Source organism: Clinocottus analis, unplaced genomic scaffold (genome assembly GCF_023055335.1).
Source record: "Clinocottus analis isolate CAN_PGR_092001 unplaced genomic scaffold, fCliAna1.0.p SCAF_10, whole genome shotgun sequence".
Lineage (NCBI taxonomy): Eukaryota > Metazoa > Chordata > Actinopteri > Perciformes > Cottidae > Clinocottus > Clinocottus analis.
Window position 1 is genome coordinate 14,418,717 of NW_027175821.1, and position 15,494 is coordinate 14,434,210.

At 38.6% G+C, this 15,494-nt stretch overlaps 1 protein-coding gene across 3 annotated transcripts in view; it reads right to left on the bottom strand.

Annotated features, from left to right (window-relative positions):
- Positions 1 to 15,494, bottom strand: part of diaph2 (diaphanous-related formin 2) — a 352,767-nt gene that overhangs the window by 122,880 nt on the left and 214,393 nt on the right. For all 3 annotated transcript variants that reach the window (XM_068592221.1, XM_068592230.1, XM_068592213.1), the window contains 3 exons: positions 10,155 to 10,256; positions 6,634 to 6,873; positions 1,217 to 1,346 (listed from right to left, as the gene is read on the bottom strand). In XM_068592221.1, coding sequence (XP_068448322.1) covers positions 1,217 to 1,346; positions 6,634 to 6,873; positions 10,155 to 10,256 — 472 coding nt within the window. The remainder of the gene's footprint in view (positions 1 to 1,216; positions 1,347 to 6,633; positions 6,874 to 10,154; positions 10,257 to 15,494) is intronic.

Sequence of the window (15,494 nt, forward strand, 5' to 3'; positions counted from 1 at the left end):
GTCACAGATACCAGAATATTTTTTTTGTTTATTTAATTAACATGTTGTGTATTCATTGCGTTCATGATGTAAAGAAAATAAAATGAATATAACAAAAATGCTTCTAGAATCATTTCCTTGCCTTTGCTTTAAGATAGAAAGGAAGCTTTGTGTATTTTCTTTAGCTAGTTTACCTGATATGAGACCAAAAGCTTGTAAGGGATCTGAAGATAGTGGTAAATAATTTAATGATGCTCTACTGTTTCTACAGGCAGTAAAAGCTTTTCAAAGACTTGTAGTCGGCCAGCACATGGCCTCTGGTCACTATGTTCCTTTGTGCCTCAAAGTAAATGTGATGAAATAGATTTTTAGAGGCTCGTCAGCAGATATGTAAGCTTTTCTCATTTACCTAGCTCCAACATGCTAAGGACACTGTGAAATAAATAATGCAACACATACATTATACAATGCGGCAAAACAATTATAACAACAATACAACACTAAGAGAACGATAATTAAAAAAGGTGCAGATGTTTGTGTTTTAGCACTTTTGATGTGAGGTGGTCTCCTTCACTGTTATCGTAATCTCCTGAAATCCCTGTTGAATTGTACGTGAAGTTCAATGACACAAGAGCTGTATAGTATGAACACAGTAAAGTCGGATATTTTTTTAGTCCTCAGTCAATTAACTGACGTCTTTTGGAATAAATCATTTCCATGAAATAACAAATTGATATAATTCAAAATGTGCAAATATAGACATCTAAATATATATACGGCGCTTGAGACTATTCATTCCACTTACACAATGGCTGGCAGCCTCAGTCAAGTGCATAATTAGTTGAATTAGATTAAATAACCAATTACGAGGCTAACAAAGTAAATAAGCCTTCAGGGATTCCACCAAATTCTTGGGGATAGATTTAAAGTGGAATTAGTTTATTGACAGGCTGAATGACAGCGTGGTCACACAAACAACTCTATTCCTGTCACGAAGAGAGAGCGCTAGCTGCTGTCAAAGAAGGAAATACGATAAGTAAATAGTGAAAATATGTTGATAAGAAGCTAACATAAATGAATAAACACCAAGCAATGCATTTATTGATATGTTTCGATAGTCGTATCAGCCACGTCCCCAGCCTGGTACAGGTTACATCCATCACCAGATGATGTTGGTGCTGTCTAATGTATGTGTGGATATTATAATACGCATCGACCTCAATACATAAAGACATACCTTTGCTGGCACTCTCCACATGCTCCAGTTCATCTGGAAACCTCAGAATCTCTTGGTGACTCTCTTCACACTTCTCAGCAAGGAAATGTAGCAGTGTTGTCTTCTGACTGATGGATTTAGTGTCTCGTAGCTAAAAAAAACACACAAGAAAATATGTTTTAAAGAGAAAATAATTCATGTACACATATTTCTCCCACTGATTTAAGTGCTAAATGTACCACACAGCCTAATGATTAAGGTGCATACATAATGGCAACAACTGTGACTACAAAAACCAAGTACAAAGTCTGTTTATGCTCTTGTGGGTACGGTACACAGCCACCAAGATAATGAGTACATCTCGAGGATTTAAAAGAGGGACTGGATAGAGTCACAGTGGATGAGGACTTCATAAAAATAAATTGCAATATGAAACACAACATATAGTTGCATCCAACTACAAAAAGTTAGAAAAACAAACTCACATGCTCAAATACTGTACAGTAGATACACACATAAAATGATGGTGCATTGATGAAACAGTGTGGCAGGAAAGTCTGATGAAGGTAGTGTACTCTGTTTGCCAAGAGAGTGTGTGTGTGTGTGTGTGTGTGTGTGTGTGTGTGTGTGTGTGTGTGTGTGTGTGTGTGTGTGTGTGTGTGTGCGCGTGCGTGTGTGTGTGTGTGCGCGTGCGTGTGTTCATACACAAAAGCCAGAGTCTTCACATCAAACTTGTCCCATATTCATTCCCCATCGTGATTGCCATGCTGTTCGAATGGCATGCTGGGTAGACTAATTATCACAACCCACCTCTGTGTACTCCTACTGATAATATCCTCACTGTAAACAGCCTGCATGTGGACATGCCCACTTATGTGTACACACACTTACACACTATCTCTCACACAAACGCACACACATTTAGGCAATAGTGAATTGAAACAATCACAAGCAGTCAGAGGCATGCAATCACACACCAACACAAAAACGCACACACTTTCATTTGGTGAGGATCAATCATTTGCTCACATTGGGTAATCACATTTAATTTCATGGATTTTAAATTCAAATGTGTTTTTTGTTTGACCCACAACTGTGATTACCGAGCAACGAGGTGCATATGTCGGAAAAAACACTGGAATGTGTAACATTCATTGTACATTTTAATGCTATGTCATATGTTGAAACACTTCAAATGGTCATTGCACTTTTCAGTAGCGGATTAGATCATTTACAAGGGGACTAGTTTATATGGCAGGAGCAAAGATTCCGTTTTTAAATGTACTTTGCTGAAAAAAAAAAGAAAGAGTTGAGATAACACATTCAGCTAAGCGTCTCTCTGTAAGGGCAGGGGGAATCCTACATAAAACCCAAGGTGCTGATGCTATTTTCACACTATTTTACATCAGCAATTTCATTCAATGCAGCTTCTCGGTATCGTGAGAACTGTTGCCGGGGGCTGTGGAGCATCTGTGCAAAGGTTGTAGTGAGATGGTATATGTCAAAGTCCTGGCCTGATTTAATCCTAGTCCATCCCTTATCCTGGCCATTTTAAGTTTGTGCTGAAAGCCAAAAGTGAAAAAGGCTTTTACTGTCAGCGCTCCTATAGCTTTGAAATGCTTTACTTGAATAGCGTATGTGTCTTATCCCATTATGTTTTAATGGTTGAGCTGGATGGAGTGTAAATAAATGCCTACTCCTTCAAACAAGTCGGCTCATTTGAAAAAGATAGGGAATGCTTCTTCATTAATGTTATGCCGAAAGCAAATTATGGGATATCATTCAATCTTTCATAACATAAATTGCCTCGAGGTAGCATTATTTCAAATCCCTCACTACTTAGCACAATACATTCCAATATATTCCACATTTAGATCGGCAAGGTATATTACAAGCAAACTCACTTCCATTTGAATATCCAGATCGGATATAAATAAATAACACGATAATTAACTACTAACGGAAGAAGTGGCGGTGGGAATATAGAGACACTCGCACTAACAGAAGAATCGTCGGCCCTTGATTGCTCAATTTGACTTCTGCAGATGGAACAGCCGGTAAGGCCAAACACATTGCACACTACACACAGTTCTATATTATGCCGTATTAGATGAGAGGAAAAGGAACATAAAGTATGTATTATAAACAGGATAGCATACAAGGCCAAGAGCAACTCTGTCAACGCAGGTAAATACATACTGATATACATTATCACATGTGCTGTGGACATTTTGACGGCAGAAGAGAAGGTCGCATTGAATTTGAGTAGATGAGTCCAAGTCAAGCACCTAATAGGTAGCCACTTCAGTTCAACTTAAAAATCAACAACAAATCATTGCCTAGTGGTCATAATTATAAAGCAGAGCATGTTAGAAGTGTTCACCTCTTAAGTAAGACTGTGGTGAAATAATATTTCTTTGTTTTGATACATGCAGCAGATGGTTTGATCCAATATGTAATTATGTCATTAGTCACTTCTATAATCTTCTGTGAAATAAATGCATACATACAAAAACTTTTCTATTGTGAAATTTGCTCACACGTTTTTCCCTCGACGCTGTAGAGACATGAAATCCACATTTCATCGCGGTCCTTGTGAAGCCAGAGCCGATGCTCGGCTTGATAAATATATGAGACCAGTCTAGCTCACAGGAGATTTGGGTGTCCTTGGCAAGACGTGGGGCTGTAATAGAGGACGGAAGCTGGAACGCAAAGGTGAGTCAGCCTATGCCCTGCCCCTTTCTGCTCTTTTCCATCATCAACCTCCCACTCACTGATGAGCCCATTAGGTACCCCAGACCTGCCACCTAGGGGGCCATTTACTTGATTGACTAAAGTGAGAAAGCAGACTTTTTTTCTTGTCCATCTATAATAGCCCAATCAGCCTCCCAAGGCATTACCAGGCTCTACACTGACACTCCACACTGATTCAGTCAGCTTTCAGGAATAAGAAAGGCACACTGCATTCACTGTACTAAAGCCCCTTTCACACCTGCAAGATTGCTGGCTTTGCAGTGACTGTTAGGTGTGGCTTTTGGCATTCACAGTTGGATCTCCCATTTTGAGGGTTTTCACGTCACATGACGGACCTATTTCACACGTTTTTTTTCTCTTCTTTCTCTGCTTATTGTAGCCCTTTTCCAAACAGCAGAGAGTTTAAAAATGATGCCACCAAAAGTAAATGTCCTACACAGACTGCCTTAAAGATGGAATTTGCAACACGTTTATCCCCAGAGCTTGATCGCCAATCCAAGGCGTGTTGGGGAGGCTTACACCTTCTTAAGCACCGCCACAAGTTCTCAAAGCACTCTGAAGGCATTGTGTTCATCATCAATTAGATAAGATATTGACTATTGTTGCCTATGCTACAAAGCACCACACATAACTACTTGTAAGGGACAGGACAACAAAGTACTTTTTTGGCTCTCTAAAATACAAATTTGTTGACATGCTGTTGATTTTGAAGCTATTCCTTTTTTCTGAATTTTCATCTTGAAAGTATTCTTGCAGAGCCAGAATACTTGCACATAATATTTCTCCACAGCGCTATGTCAGCACTAATGAAAGGTCTCGCTCAACGCAGCATCACCACTTTGGCTTGTTTGCTTTCCTTTTTGACTATCACGATCATTGTGGGCGGCACTACGCACAGGATGCAGTAACAGTGCCCGTGCAAAATAGATGGTGCAGATAGTGGAAGGATAATGCAGGCTGAAGTAGAGTTTACATCTGCTGTGTCAAACTAGTCTGTAAGCAGTTGCTATGAAAGAATCTTAGGGCAACTCGGTCTGATTTCTCTCATCTTTTTTTTTAAAGCATTTTGCATGAGGCTGTATCTCAGTGTTTTGGTCGAGCGCCAGGCAGGAAAAAACTCTCAAGACAGCTTAAATATTAAGGAACTCTAAAAACTAAAATGTTCAAAATATCTTCAAATAATTTCTTAGAATACTTTAAGTGAACTGGATCTGTTTGTCATTTCTACAACTACACTCATATAATTATGTTTGAAAAATTGTTAGAATCTGACAACATGAAATCAATTGTTCTTGTTCATGAAAAAACTAAATGGGAAATCAGAGAAAAAACTATGTAAAAATAAAGATGTATACAGCATTGTCTTGAAAACGTAGAAACGTGTCCAAATACATGCAGACTATACACATGCACTTATGCAATAATGCAGAAAACCACCCTCTGAACAATATGGTCAATTCTGATGCCATAACAGTATATCACTTTACACTATACCATACATTTTCTTAATTCAACGCACCATTTATGGAAAAGCAGCTAGACTTCTATATCTTCCTACTCTTGCAACCACTTTCTCTGGTGGTTCGAGTACCTTTTGGAAATCCAAACCTAAAACCTTGTTTCCATTGTGACCCTAGCGTTGTCTTTCTCAGAACACTGTATAGAAAAATCACACTTGTCATGTTTCCTTATGGTCAAGAATCTTTTTTTAAATGTAAAAAAAAAAAAAAAGCCGATTAAGTGGCATCCATCAACTGGTTTGGATTGATAAACTCAGCTACAGCGTAATTTGTTTACAAGTTTGCATTACTGTAAACCACCAGTAAACAGACAGCGGAAACAAAACTGTTGCCTTGTACATCTATTTCATCTCAGAGAGATATATCAACAGAGGTCTCAGGAATTTGTTTTAATTGGGTTAATTTTTCTCTCATCTCGGCTATTATTGACCAGATTACATATTGTCTGGAGACAAAGACAAGCATTCATATGTTATGGGAATATCCTAGAAGCAGAAACAGCTGAGTTAAATGTTTCCTAAATCCACATTTATTCTGCTAAGTCATCTCCTCAATGGCCAGAACCACCTCAACATGAGTAAAACAATTTTTGTTTCACAGTTGAAAAGGTATTATTAAATTTGTCCTTTTTGCATACAGCTTTTCTCATGCGATACACAATGCATATAACATGTGCTTACTGCTTAGTATAGCATCCTCTCTCTAACACTCTGCATGCTCTGACAGTGGACACAGCTGCTGCACTTTCCTTGTTCAAGTTCCACTGTGCGCCTCATCATGGTTTGTTCTATTGAATAATTATGCACTTGAAAGGTACTGTTGATTTTTTATAATGTTAAGTCTCTGATGAGTACTAAATTATTATCATCCTGCATACATACATACATACATACATACATACATACATACATACATACATACAATCACTGCCATGCATGTTAAAATGCATGTATCAAGGAATTAAGCGTCATCACACTACTCTGTAATTTCATGTGGCGTGGATTGAACCTAATTTTACGACGCTTCTAACGCATATGAACAACTTACAAAAATCAATGTATGCCTTTCTGTCTTCTTTTTACTTGTGTGTTGATGTCAGTTCATGTTTCCGACATTTTCACAAAACGGCGTTCATCTGGGTTGTGCGGCGTGGTGGAGCGTTACCTTGCAGAGGAAGTTGATGTTGAAACCGAACGTCTGGGCGTTCCTCGAGCCGGCGTTCATGTAATTGCCGACCAGCAACACCAGCTCCAGGAGTTGGCTCAAGCTTTCACTCTTCTTCACCTCCTCACAGGCAAATGTCACATTCATGATGTCTGGCCGAATGTTATTCACCTGCTCCTCAAACGTCAGCTTGAACAGAATGCCGTTGAGACGTGGTCGTAGGAGTTTGACTGAACTCATCTGAAGGCACGGAGAAAAAAAAAAAAATAGAAATCAACAAAATAGTAGTACTTTGTTTTGTACATTAAAACAAAACAAGAGTTAGTTAGTTGCACATTAAGCATGTATTATATTCTTCCTTCCAACTTTTTATATATATATATATATATATATATATATATATATATATATATATATATATATATATATATATATATATATATATATATATATATTATTACTTCATTAACTTTAGGCAGCTCTCCTCGAAATATTATAGTGAGCAGCCCAACAAGGCCACCCACTACCGTTGGTATTCATTTTCAAACAAACACTCATGTTCTCTGCACAGCAGGAAATAGCATGCTGATTTATTTACAGCCACTACTGAAAACAACACATTGCTTTTTGTAACACAAACCATTCTTTTTAGGAAGCAACAGCATAAGAAACTGACACAATCGGAATTGTAGGAAACAAGTGCAATGAGCGTGCACACATTCAGTATTAAACATCAGCCCATTGCTTGTGTGATCCACCCTTAACTAAAGAGCAAAGAGCAAAAAGATGTAACACTACAAGTTGTGGCTCACTTGTCAGATAAATTGCACTTAAAGAAAATGCTTCCATAATGAGTTCAATACAATTGTGACTTGCATGGTTGTCTTTCATTAATTATGTTTCTCTCTAGCTCAGTTATTTTACCGTTATTGTATGTGGGCTTCTACAATAGCTTTTGGAGAGAGCAAAAATCCTAAAAAAGTTACACAACCTTGCCACTACCGCCACGTTGACTCTCCAGTGTAATTACGGCTACAACTAGTTTTAAAGAACGTAACATCAACTACCCTTTTTTAGCAAATAGGATTAACCTCTTTCCTGCCTCCATTGTGACTTTCATAAGAATAAAGGAATCTCCCATTAAACCGATTTGTCATGAATAACATACCAGCCTCAATCAATACTTATGGGCTTATGTGCGGAATTACTGAAGCCAGAAAAAAAAAAGAAAATAGCGAAAATAATATTTCTGGAAATGGGAGGAAAATTAAAACAAATGGGGTTTTGGGTGTAAGATATGTGGCAAAGCAGCAACCACAGACAAATTCCACAGATTGACGCATAATCCGGTGCTTCAAGGCAACCTTCAGATCCAACACGTTTCATTACTGCTCGAAAATATTCATGTGTATGGGAGAGTTGTCTGTCAAATACACACACACACACACACACACACACACACACACACACACACACACACACACACACCCTCTCCCTTACTTGAATTGATTTGTATACAATAAGGAGAAATCACAATGAAAGCGAGCACACTGGTGACAGGTCTGGCAGAGAAAAGCTTGAACACAGCTTATTTCCCAGGGGAACTAAATAGCTCTGCATTGAGGAGCTACTTCATCAGTGGGGAGGTATGTGATCACAAGATTGGAGAGATCACCAGGGAAACTGCCACCCCTGCTTCATTGCATCTCCTAAAAGACATATGCAAAGAAGCCTTCAACAAATAAGGAACATAGCTCGGGAGCTGGAGCACATCTGCGACCCTAGGGTCTAATTGAACATTTCTTTTGTAAATCCATGTAATGTACCTCTATGATCTTGTTGTAAAGTTAAGTTTAAAGATAACACTTCATTTTACAGTTGATTAAAGTGTTGGGTATTCACTTGGTAAATGGATGGAAAGAGCAGTTAATTAAAACGTAATTATAGCTGTAAGTAAGCCGAAAGGTCAGGCAACTGATTTACAGTACAATTCTGCATTTTCTCTCACCCTCAGTTATATGTGGGAATACAGGTAGAACACAGATCGGTGAGAAAAAGTTGGAGGTCAATATGTCAAAGTGTAGCTGACACAACGCACGATTGGAGTGTGAGCATGTGTGAAACACATGTTGCTCTATTTTGTTTTCATCATTAACTTAAACATCTCAGTTATGTCAACAGATAAGGTCTAAATTACAGATTGAGCCTATACAATTTGACATATTAATTCCAGCTGGAAATAATTTCTCATCAAATCAATCAAATATATCTGGGGAATACCAAGTTCCTTTGAAGACGGAGCATAATAGATTACGTTGCTATATATATATATATATATATATATATATATATATATATATATATATATATATATATATATATATATATATATATATGTTGGTCACAGCATTATTTATCCTATTGATGCGATGGATAAAACTTTGCCGGTCATTATAAATTAATCAGAGGAGTGTAAAGCATCACCAAGCTGATTGACTACAGTGGCATGCTTTTCAAAGAACTTTTAAGCAGGCATGATTCATAGCCTTAGGGTATGGTTTCATCAGGAGGAAACGTTGACAGTTGATGTAAAAAAATATGGCATTCGCTGAGTTTTTGTTGCGGATTGCTTATCAAAATCAATTTGAATGTTCTTAGCAAGAGTCAAAACACAGCCGCTGTCATATTGATGTTGGGCTGCAAAAAGTTAAACTTTTTTTATTAAATATGCCCTTTATGTTGTTGGATGTTTCAATTAAACATCACTGCGACTTGCAGGAAGGTATCCCTCTAAATTATTTCTGAATCCCCTTGTCTCTTTGCTAAACTGCTGTCCACATCCAGCAGTCCACCTCAGAAAACAGTGTCTGAACAATGGCGCAAGACAAAGAGATGGTCAACATTTAGTGTTTGTGAGTCTGTGCGAGGTATAGAGATACAGAGAGAGTGAGCAATGAAGAGAAATATAATTTCTCAACTGTGCATGTGTTAGAAAAATTCACTCGACCCCTCAGAGTAAAATCATTAAAACAGGAACATGTATTCGTTGCAAGGAAGGAGCAGAGTTAGAAGTACAAGGTGATAGACAAATTGCATATCCAAGACTGCTCAAAGATCTCTCAAAGAACCACCTCTTAAATACTCATCATGACTCACAAACAGAAACCCTCATGACGTCTTCGGCCTAATCGGGAACCTTTCCCCTCGTCCCATAGAGCGGTTTGTAAGAAAGGGTCATACGATAACAAAAGGAACTGCTCGTTCTTTCAGACAGAAAGATACAGATTCCCCTAGTCTCCCTGCTGTCAGGAGACATGCTGAGTTTGTGTGTAAGATTAAACAGAGACAGTAAGATGAGAAGTCTGAATATAACAGTGAAATAGTACATGATTAAGTGTGAATATTGTTTTTCTTCCAACAGCATGCTTGCAAGTCTTTGACTATAGCAGACTGGGACTATTATTGTGTATACTGTGCATTCTCTTGGGGCGATCTAGTAGTCTCCAGGAAATTATACTCACCACAATGCCAAACTGCTCCGACTCCACCAGCTCTTCATATTCACCCTTTAGTTCTGCGAGCGCATTCAGCTCTTTCTGCTCCGGCAGGTTCTTTATCAGGTTCTACAAATGGGAGAGCACACACAAACACAGACATACACCACACACACACGGACAAAAACAGAGAGAGAGAAATTGTTAATGCAAATTTAATTTTCTGTCCATGTCAGGATAGAAAAATGACCTCACAGACATGGATGGAAGGGTATCTTACAGAGTAGCAGGAGAGAAGAGTCCAACCAGGCAAAGCTGATGTGTATAACCGAACAAGCATTATACAAATATGTGCCTTTGGGTGCGTTTTTCTAAAACCATGGAAGAACAAAGCATGCCCCTCGCATGTACAGTAAAGCTGCTAGTCATACATTTAAAAAAAAAATACTGGTTGTATGGAAAACCTCCTTTGGGGTCTGACACTGTCAAAACAATATCCATCCTATGTCTTTATCCTTATTAGACCTGATTTCAGTCAGAATGGATGGAGGTTTTCTGGTGAGCTGATAAGTAGATAAGGTCACATCATCACTGCTCACTGTTGGCTTTTTACTGTGACAGTCGTGGCCCTTAGCCAATTACTGAACATGTCAAGGACCTTCAGATAACTGACCTTTCCTGTATAATCTACACTGCCTTGCAATTGTCTTAAAAGCACATGCAACGGTTTTGCCATTAATTTGCAACTTGCCTGTATAATTTCCTTTGCAGAAGCAGAAAAATAGATGCTGCTGGTGTTAAGGTTGAAGATTAAGATGGAGATGAGGAAGATAATGGGAGGGACTGTGTTTTCTGTAAATGTTAATTGTTTGTGTGAAGGTCAGCCAAGTTAATAAAATTGACCACAGCGACTCTTCCCCCTTTTTCTCAGAGGAGAAGAAGAAGAAGAGGTGCCCTTTTCCAGGTCTTCACAAAGCTTCCCTCCTCATTAGCTCCCAAAATGTATTCAGCGGGAGCAGACGACTGGCGCAGCATCACGTGGCCAGATGGGAGCCTCGACAAGGAAAACACAGAGTAGACACTGCTGCTGGGCCACGGCCCTGGCTGACCACTCCATAGACCTCAGCGCCACGGCCAGTGTCCACTGCCCACTAATGATGACATCTCTGTCCTTCCCTCCGGGAATGCAGCAATATAAAAAGTAAGCTATAATGCAGGCCTGGCATTCCTGTTTGGGAGGGAGCCATTATATCAAATGTTGCTTGCTTTTGCTGAAGCTCCAATTAGGGTCTGCGGCAAGCGACGGTGCCATCGTAATGAAGGCTTTTGATCATATCAGCTGACGCAGAAAGGATTGTTGATGATATAAGAAAGCAAAAAAAACCCAACATATTTGTGTAATTGGATTTGTAAGGACGACTTTATGGAGTTAAATGATGACTGGGCACATGGGTTTCCTTTTTGTGTCTCCTTTTGGTAGAGAGCAATGAATATACTGCATTCAGCACAAAGCGAATGTTGTTAATTATTCACTCATGACCTTTTGTAAAGAAACTTTTCCTGATGTGGTTTCATACAGTGCACCTGATAACTTTTTTATGAGGGAAAGGCAAAAGAAAAATAACATATTTCTGAACAATAACATAATCCTTAAACTGAGGTCCCCTTTCAGAGCCTGTAATTCAGTCCATTTCTATAATGTATGTTGTTCTGGAAAATGACTTTGTTTTCATTTGTCAGCATGCAGAAGTCCATGATGACATATAGAAACATAGACAGAAAAACAAATAACATCCGATGGATTCGCCATTTCCAAAGTGGAAAGTTTATAATTACATTAGAATGGATTGAACGGTTTGAGGTAAAATCATAACATTTGAATGCTTCAGCAAGATCGTCTGAAAAACACAGACAGAAGACAAGGTAACGGAAAATCAAAATTCACCTTGTGCTCGTCATTTCACTTGTCTGTCATCTTGTTAATTGTTAGAGACCCCATCGAGCATAATTGACACAAAGACAGCGCCATATGTGTGGCAACGTGGGAGACTGGGTGAAGATGCTGGGCCAGACTCCTCACCACAGGCCACCAGACGCACACAGTGGTCTAGAAGAGATTTCTGGAAGTCTGCTAGCAACACTTCAGTATTTAATATTACGCAAAGATGGAGAATCAACATATGAGCGCATGAGCCTAAATAAATCTATATGGCAACAAAGCAAACGGCAAAAATATGGTTATTCCAAACATGGAGACCTTTAAAATATTCTGCTTCTTTCAATAGTTGTAGTTGCCTCCACATTAAAACAACAGTCAAAGCCTTCACTTCTAGATGTATGCTTCCTTAGCTGACTTTCACAGTTCAAAGGTAATATGTATACGTCATGCATATCTTTTTCTGGCTCAACAAAATCTGTCTCACAAAATCTGGGTGTGATCATTACAATATGTATTATTAGTAACTGCCAATCAACCACATGCTCAGTCGACAAATTATAATCAATTAATCTTTGTCAGGGACGGCGGTCGTCCAATAGCACATGCACAAGCACAATGCATTGCTATTAGGGTGAAAATACGAAAATACACGATCTGTGCCTGCCTGTCAAAATGTATCAATGTTTCATTTAAAGTATAAGCATTGAAATGATTGTTCAGGTCAGTGTTTCTGGTTGTTATCCTTTTCTGAAACAGAATAAGGATGTCATTCCATACAAATACTCAATATATGTATTATAGATTTACTGTCAGCAAGTCAACTGAAGAACTCTGAGAGAAGCTCACAACACTGCTACTTTACCTTGGAACTGTACATTTTTAGTACGCATACAGAAAAGACAAGGAAAGTAAACATTACTGGAATATTTCCCCGACTGCTTTCCAGTCCGTGAAAGGTGTGCTAAAGAAATGGAAGCGGTTGTGAGGTTAAAGTAATGAGATGCAGGTTTCCGTTCACTAAACATTTGTAGAAGACGACAGCATCTGTAGGGTTTTCACTTCCACACTTTGATCTCTGCCGCTGTCAACTAGCTTCCAGTGATTCAAGTTTAAAAGAGGGCTATTAAGCACGTATCAGGAACACACTTAACCATACAGTTTACAACACTGCACGCTGTTAGAACAGCAGGTGCTAAAGTGCTGCAAAGTGAAAATGCTTAAACATTCAGCACACAATGAATGTCAGGAGGTGTACACTATTCCACATATGGATCAAGAACACTTTCTGCTAAAGGCTTTGAATTGCATTGTTGAAATGTGCTATATAAATAAACTTGCCTTGCCTTATATGCTGTATACGTGTATATTTATTATATGTTGCCTTACTGAGCCAAGTTATATTGGGCCCTCGTCGTGCAGAGAAGGACATGTAACATGTACCACACCTAGTTTATGACCTGTGCCTTTTGAAATTTAATTACAGCACAGAGAACCACATTCCACACAGTAATGTCAAAATACTAAAGAAAGCCAAGAGATCTGGAGACACGTCAATCGATGAAGCTTTTCTCAGAGCAATAAAGGCTTTAATAAGATGGGTTAAACAAAGGAGAAATCACCTGATGTCTGAGAGATGATCGGAGTAAACTGTGTTCCTCTCTACTAGGCTTAAGGGAGGTCTACAACAAAGAGGAGAGAGGAGCCATGTCTGCCATGTGCTTGACAGATGTGATGTTCTCCTTTTAATTGATTTCCTCCTCAATGTTGGGAGAGAGTGAAACATGTGGCACTTTGCCCATGATTTGTGACGTGGAGTTACATGGGAGTGCCATCTCCCTGCCGTGACACCTCAGCAGGCTCCCTACCTGGCTCATGGCAAATCAGTGAAGACTTCAGTTTGAATCAATAACAAAACAATAGACAGACAAGGCGGCTTCTCAACATCCTACAAGCCTTAACTTCTGAAACCAACATTTGACAGTTCTAAAAAAGACGTGGAACTTCTTTCTTTTTTTTTTAAACTCAGCTTAAGAGCCAAAGGAGAAAAGAGTAACTTTGCACAGCAGTTTGTGGGTGTAGACAGCACCCATCTCAAACAAAAGGTTACTACCAGAGAACTTAAAAATGAATATGTGGCTGTGGAACAAAGGCTATCAAGTTGTGTTTTTGTTTACAAGAACGGGGACAGTTTTGACAGATAATGCTTAGTAAAATGGATCGCAGCTTCTTTAAAAATATTGGATTCCTCATCTTAATATTTTGTTAATTTTACAATACAATAAATCAAAATTCTGTTTTGTATGGAATGTTAAGTATTTACAATCATTTTGTAGGTTATTGTCTAAAATGTTAAATCAGTAGAAGCAGACATTTCCAACATTTAAACTCAACATTATAAAAAAAGCAAAGAACAAACAAGAACAACAACAACAACAACAACTGGCAAATGTTATCTAACAGGTAAATATGTGAAACAATGGCCATCAGTTAGGCTGTTGTAGTCTTATAGATTCAACACGCTGCCAAACAGCAAAAACACCTCAACCCTCACTATGAGCAAAGCCACAGTGACATGTTGACAGGCAACACACTGAGTGTGGCAGATTCTAAAATCGCATTAAACCAAATGAGAAATGTAGTCTGGGAAAGAAAGACACAAACGCAGTGAGAGGGAGGGGGAAAAGGTTGAGCGAGAGATATAGAGAGGGGAGGGATTAACTTGAGGGTTGGGGCTGGAAAATCTGACAGACTATCTGTGACATTAAATGTGTCTTTTAGAAGGAAGTATGTTTTTTTTTTCATGTGCATACCTGAGCACCTACTTGGATTGTGAAGGTGTGAAGCAGGATTAAGAGAGAAATTAACCAGGCAAATAAGAGGGGGGTTACATTAAGAAAGAAAAGACACAAATACAGAGATGGAAGTGTGTGAAGAAAGAGAGACAGACAGAAAAGAGTAAGACAGGGAGAAAAGAAACAAGACAAAATTTAAAAAAACAACAACAACGTATTGTTGAACGCGTGTTCCACTCTAACCTGAATCTAATGCGAGCCCTGAGGACTTAGAGATGAATTGAATATAATAACTGCAATGGGGAAATGCTTCAAAATGTGAATACATATATGCTCATTTAATGATATCAACTTTGATAAAACTGTTTTGCTTAATACACAAAGACAAATTTGAAAGGTTTGAAAAAAAGGGGATGAACTCCATCGCACTGCATTGAAATCATCTCTCATTTGGGATTATTCTTCTTCGACAATATCTCAGACAGTCATCCTTATGCAGCGCCGGTATATGATGAGACTGTCAATCAAATAAGAAGAGAGCTAGCATGCAAAACAGTAATATAAATTAATTTGTTTGTGGAATGTGCTGTCTGTGAGCGTCTCTGTGAGTGATGTGCCATCTGTCACAGAAACAAA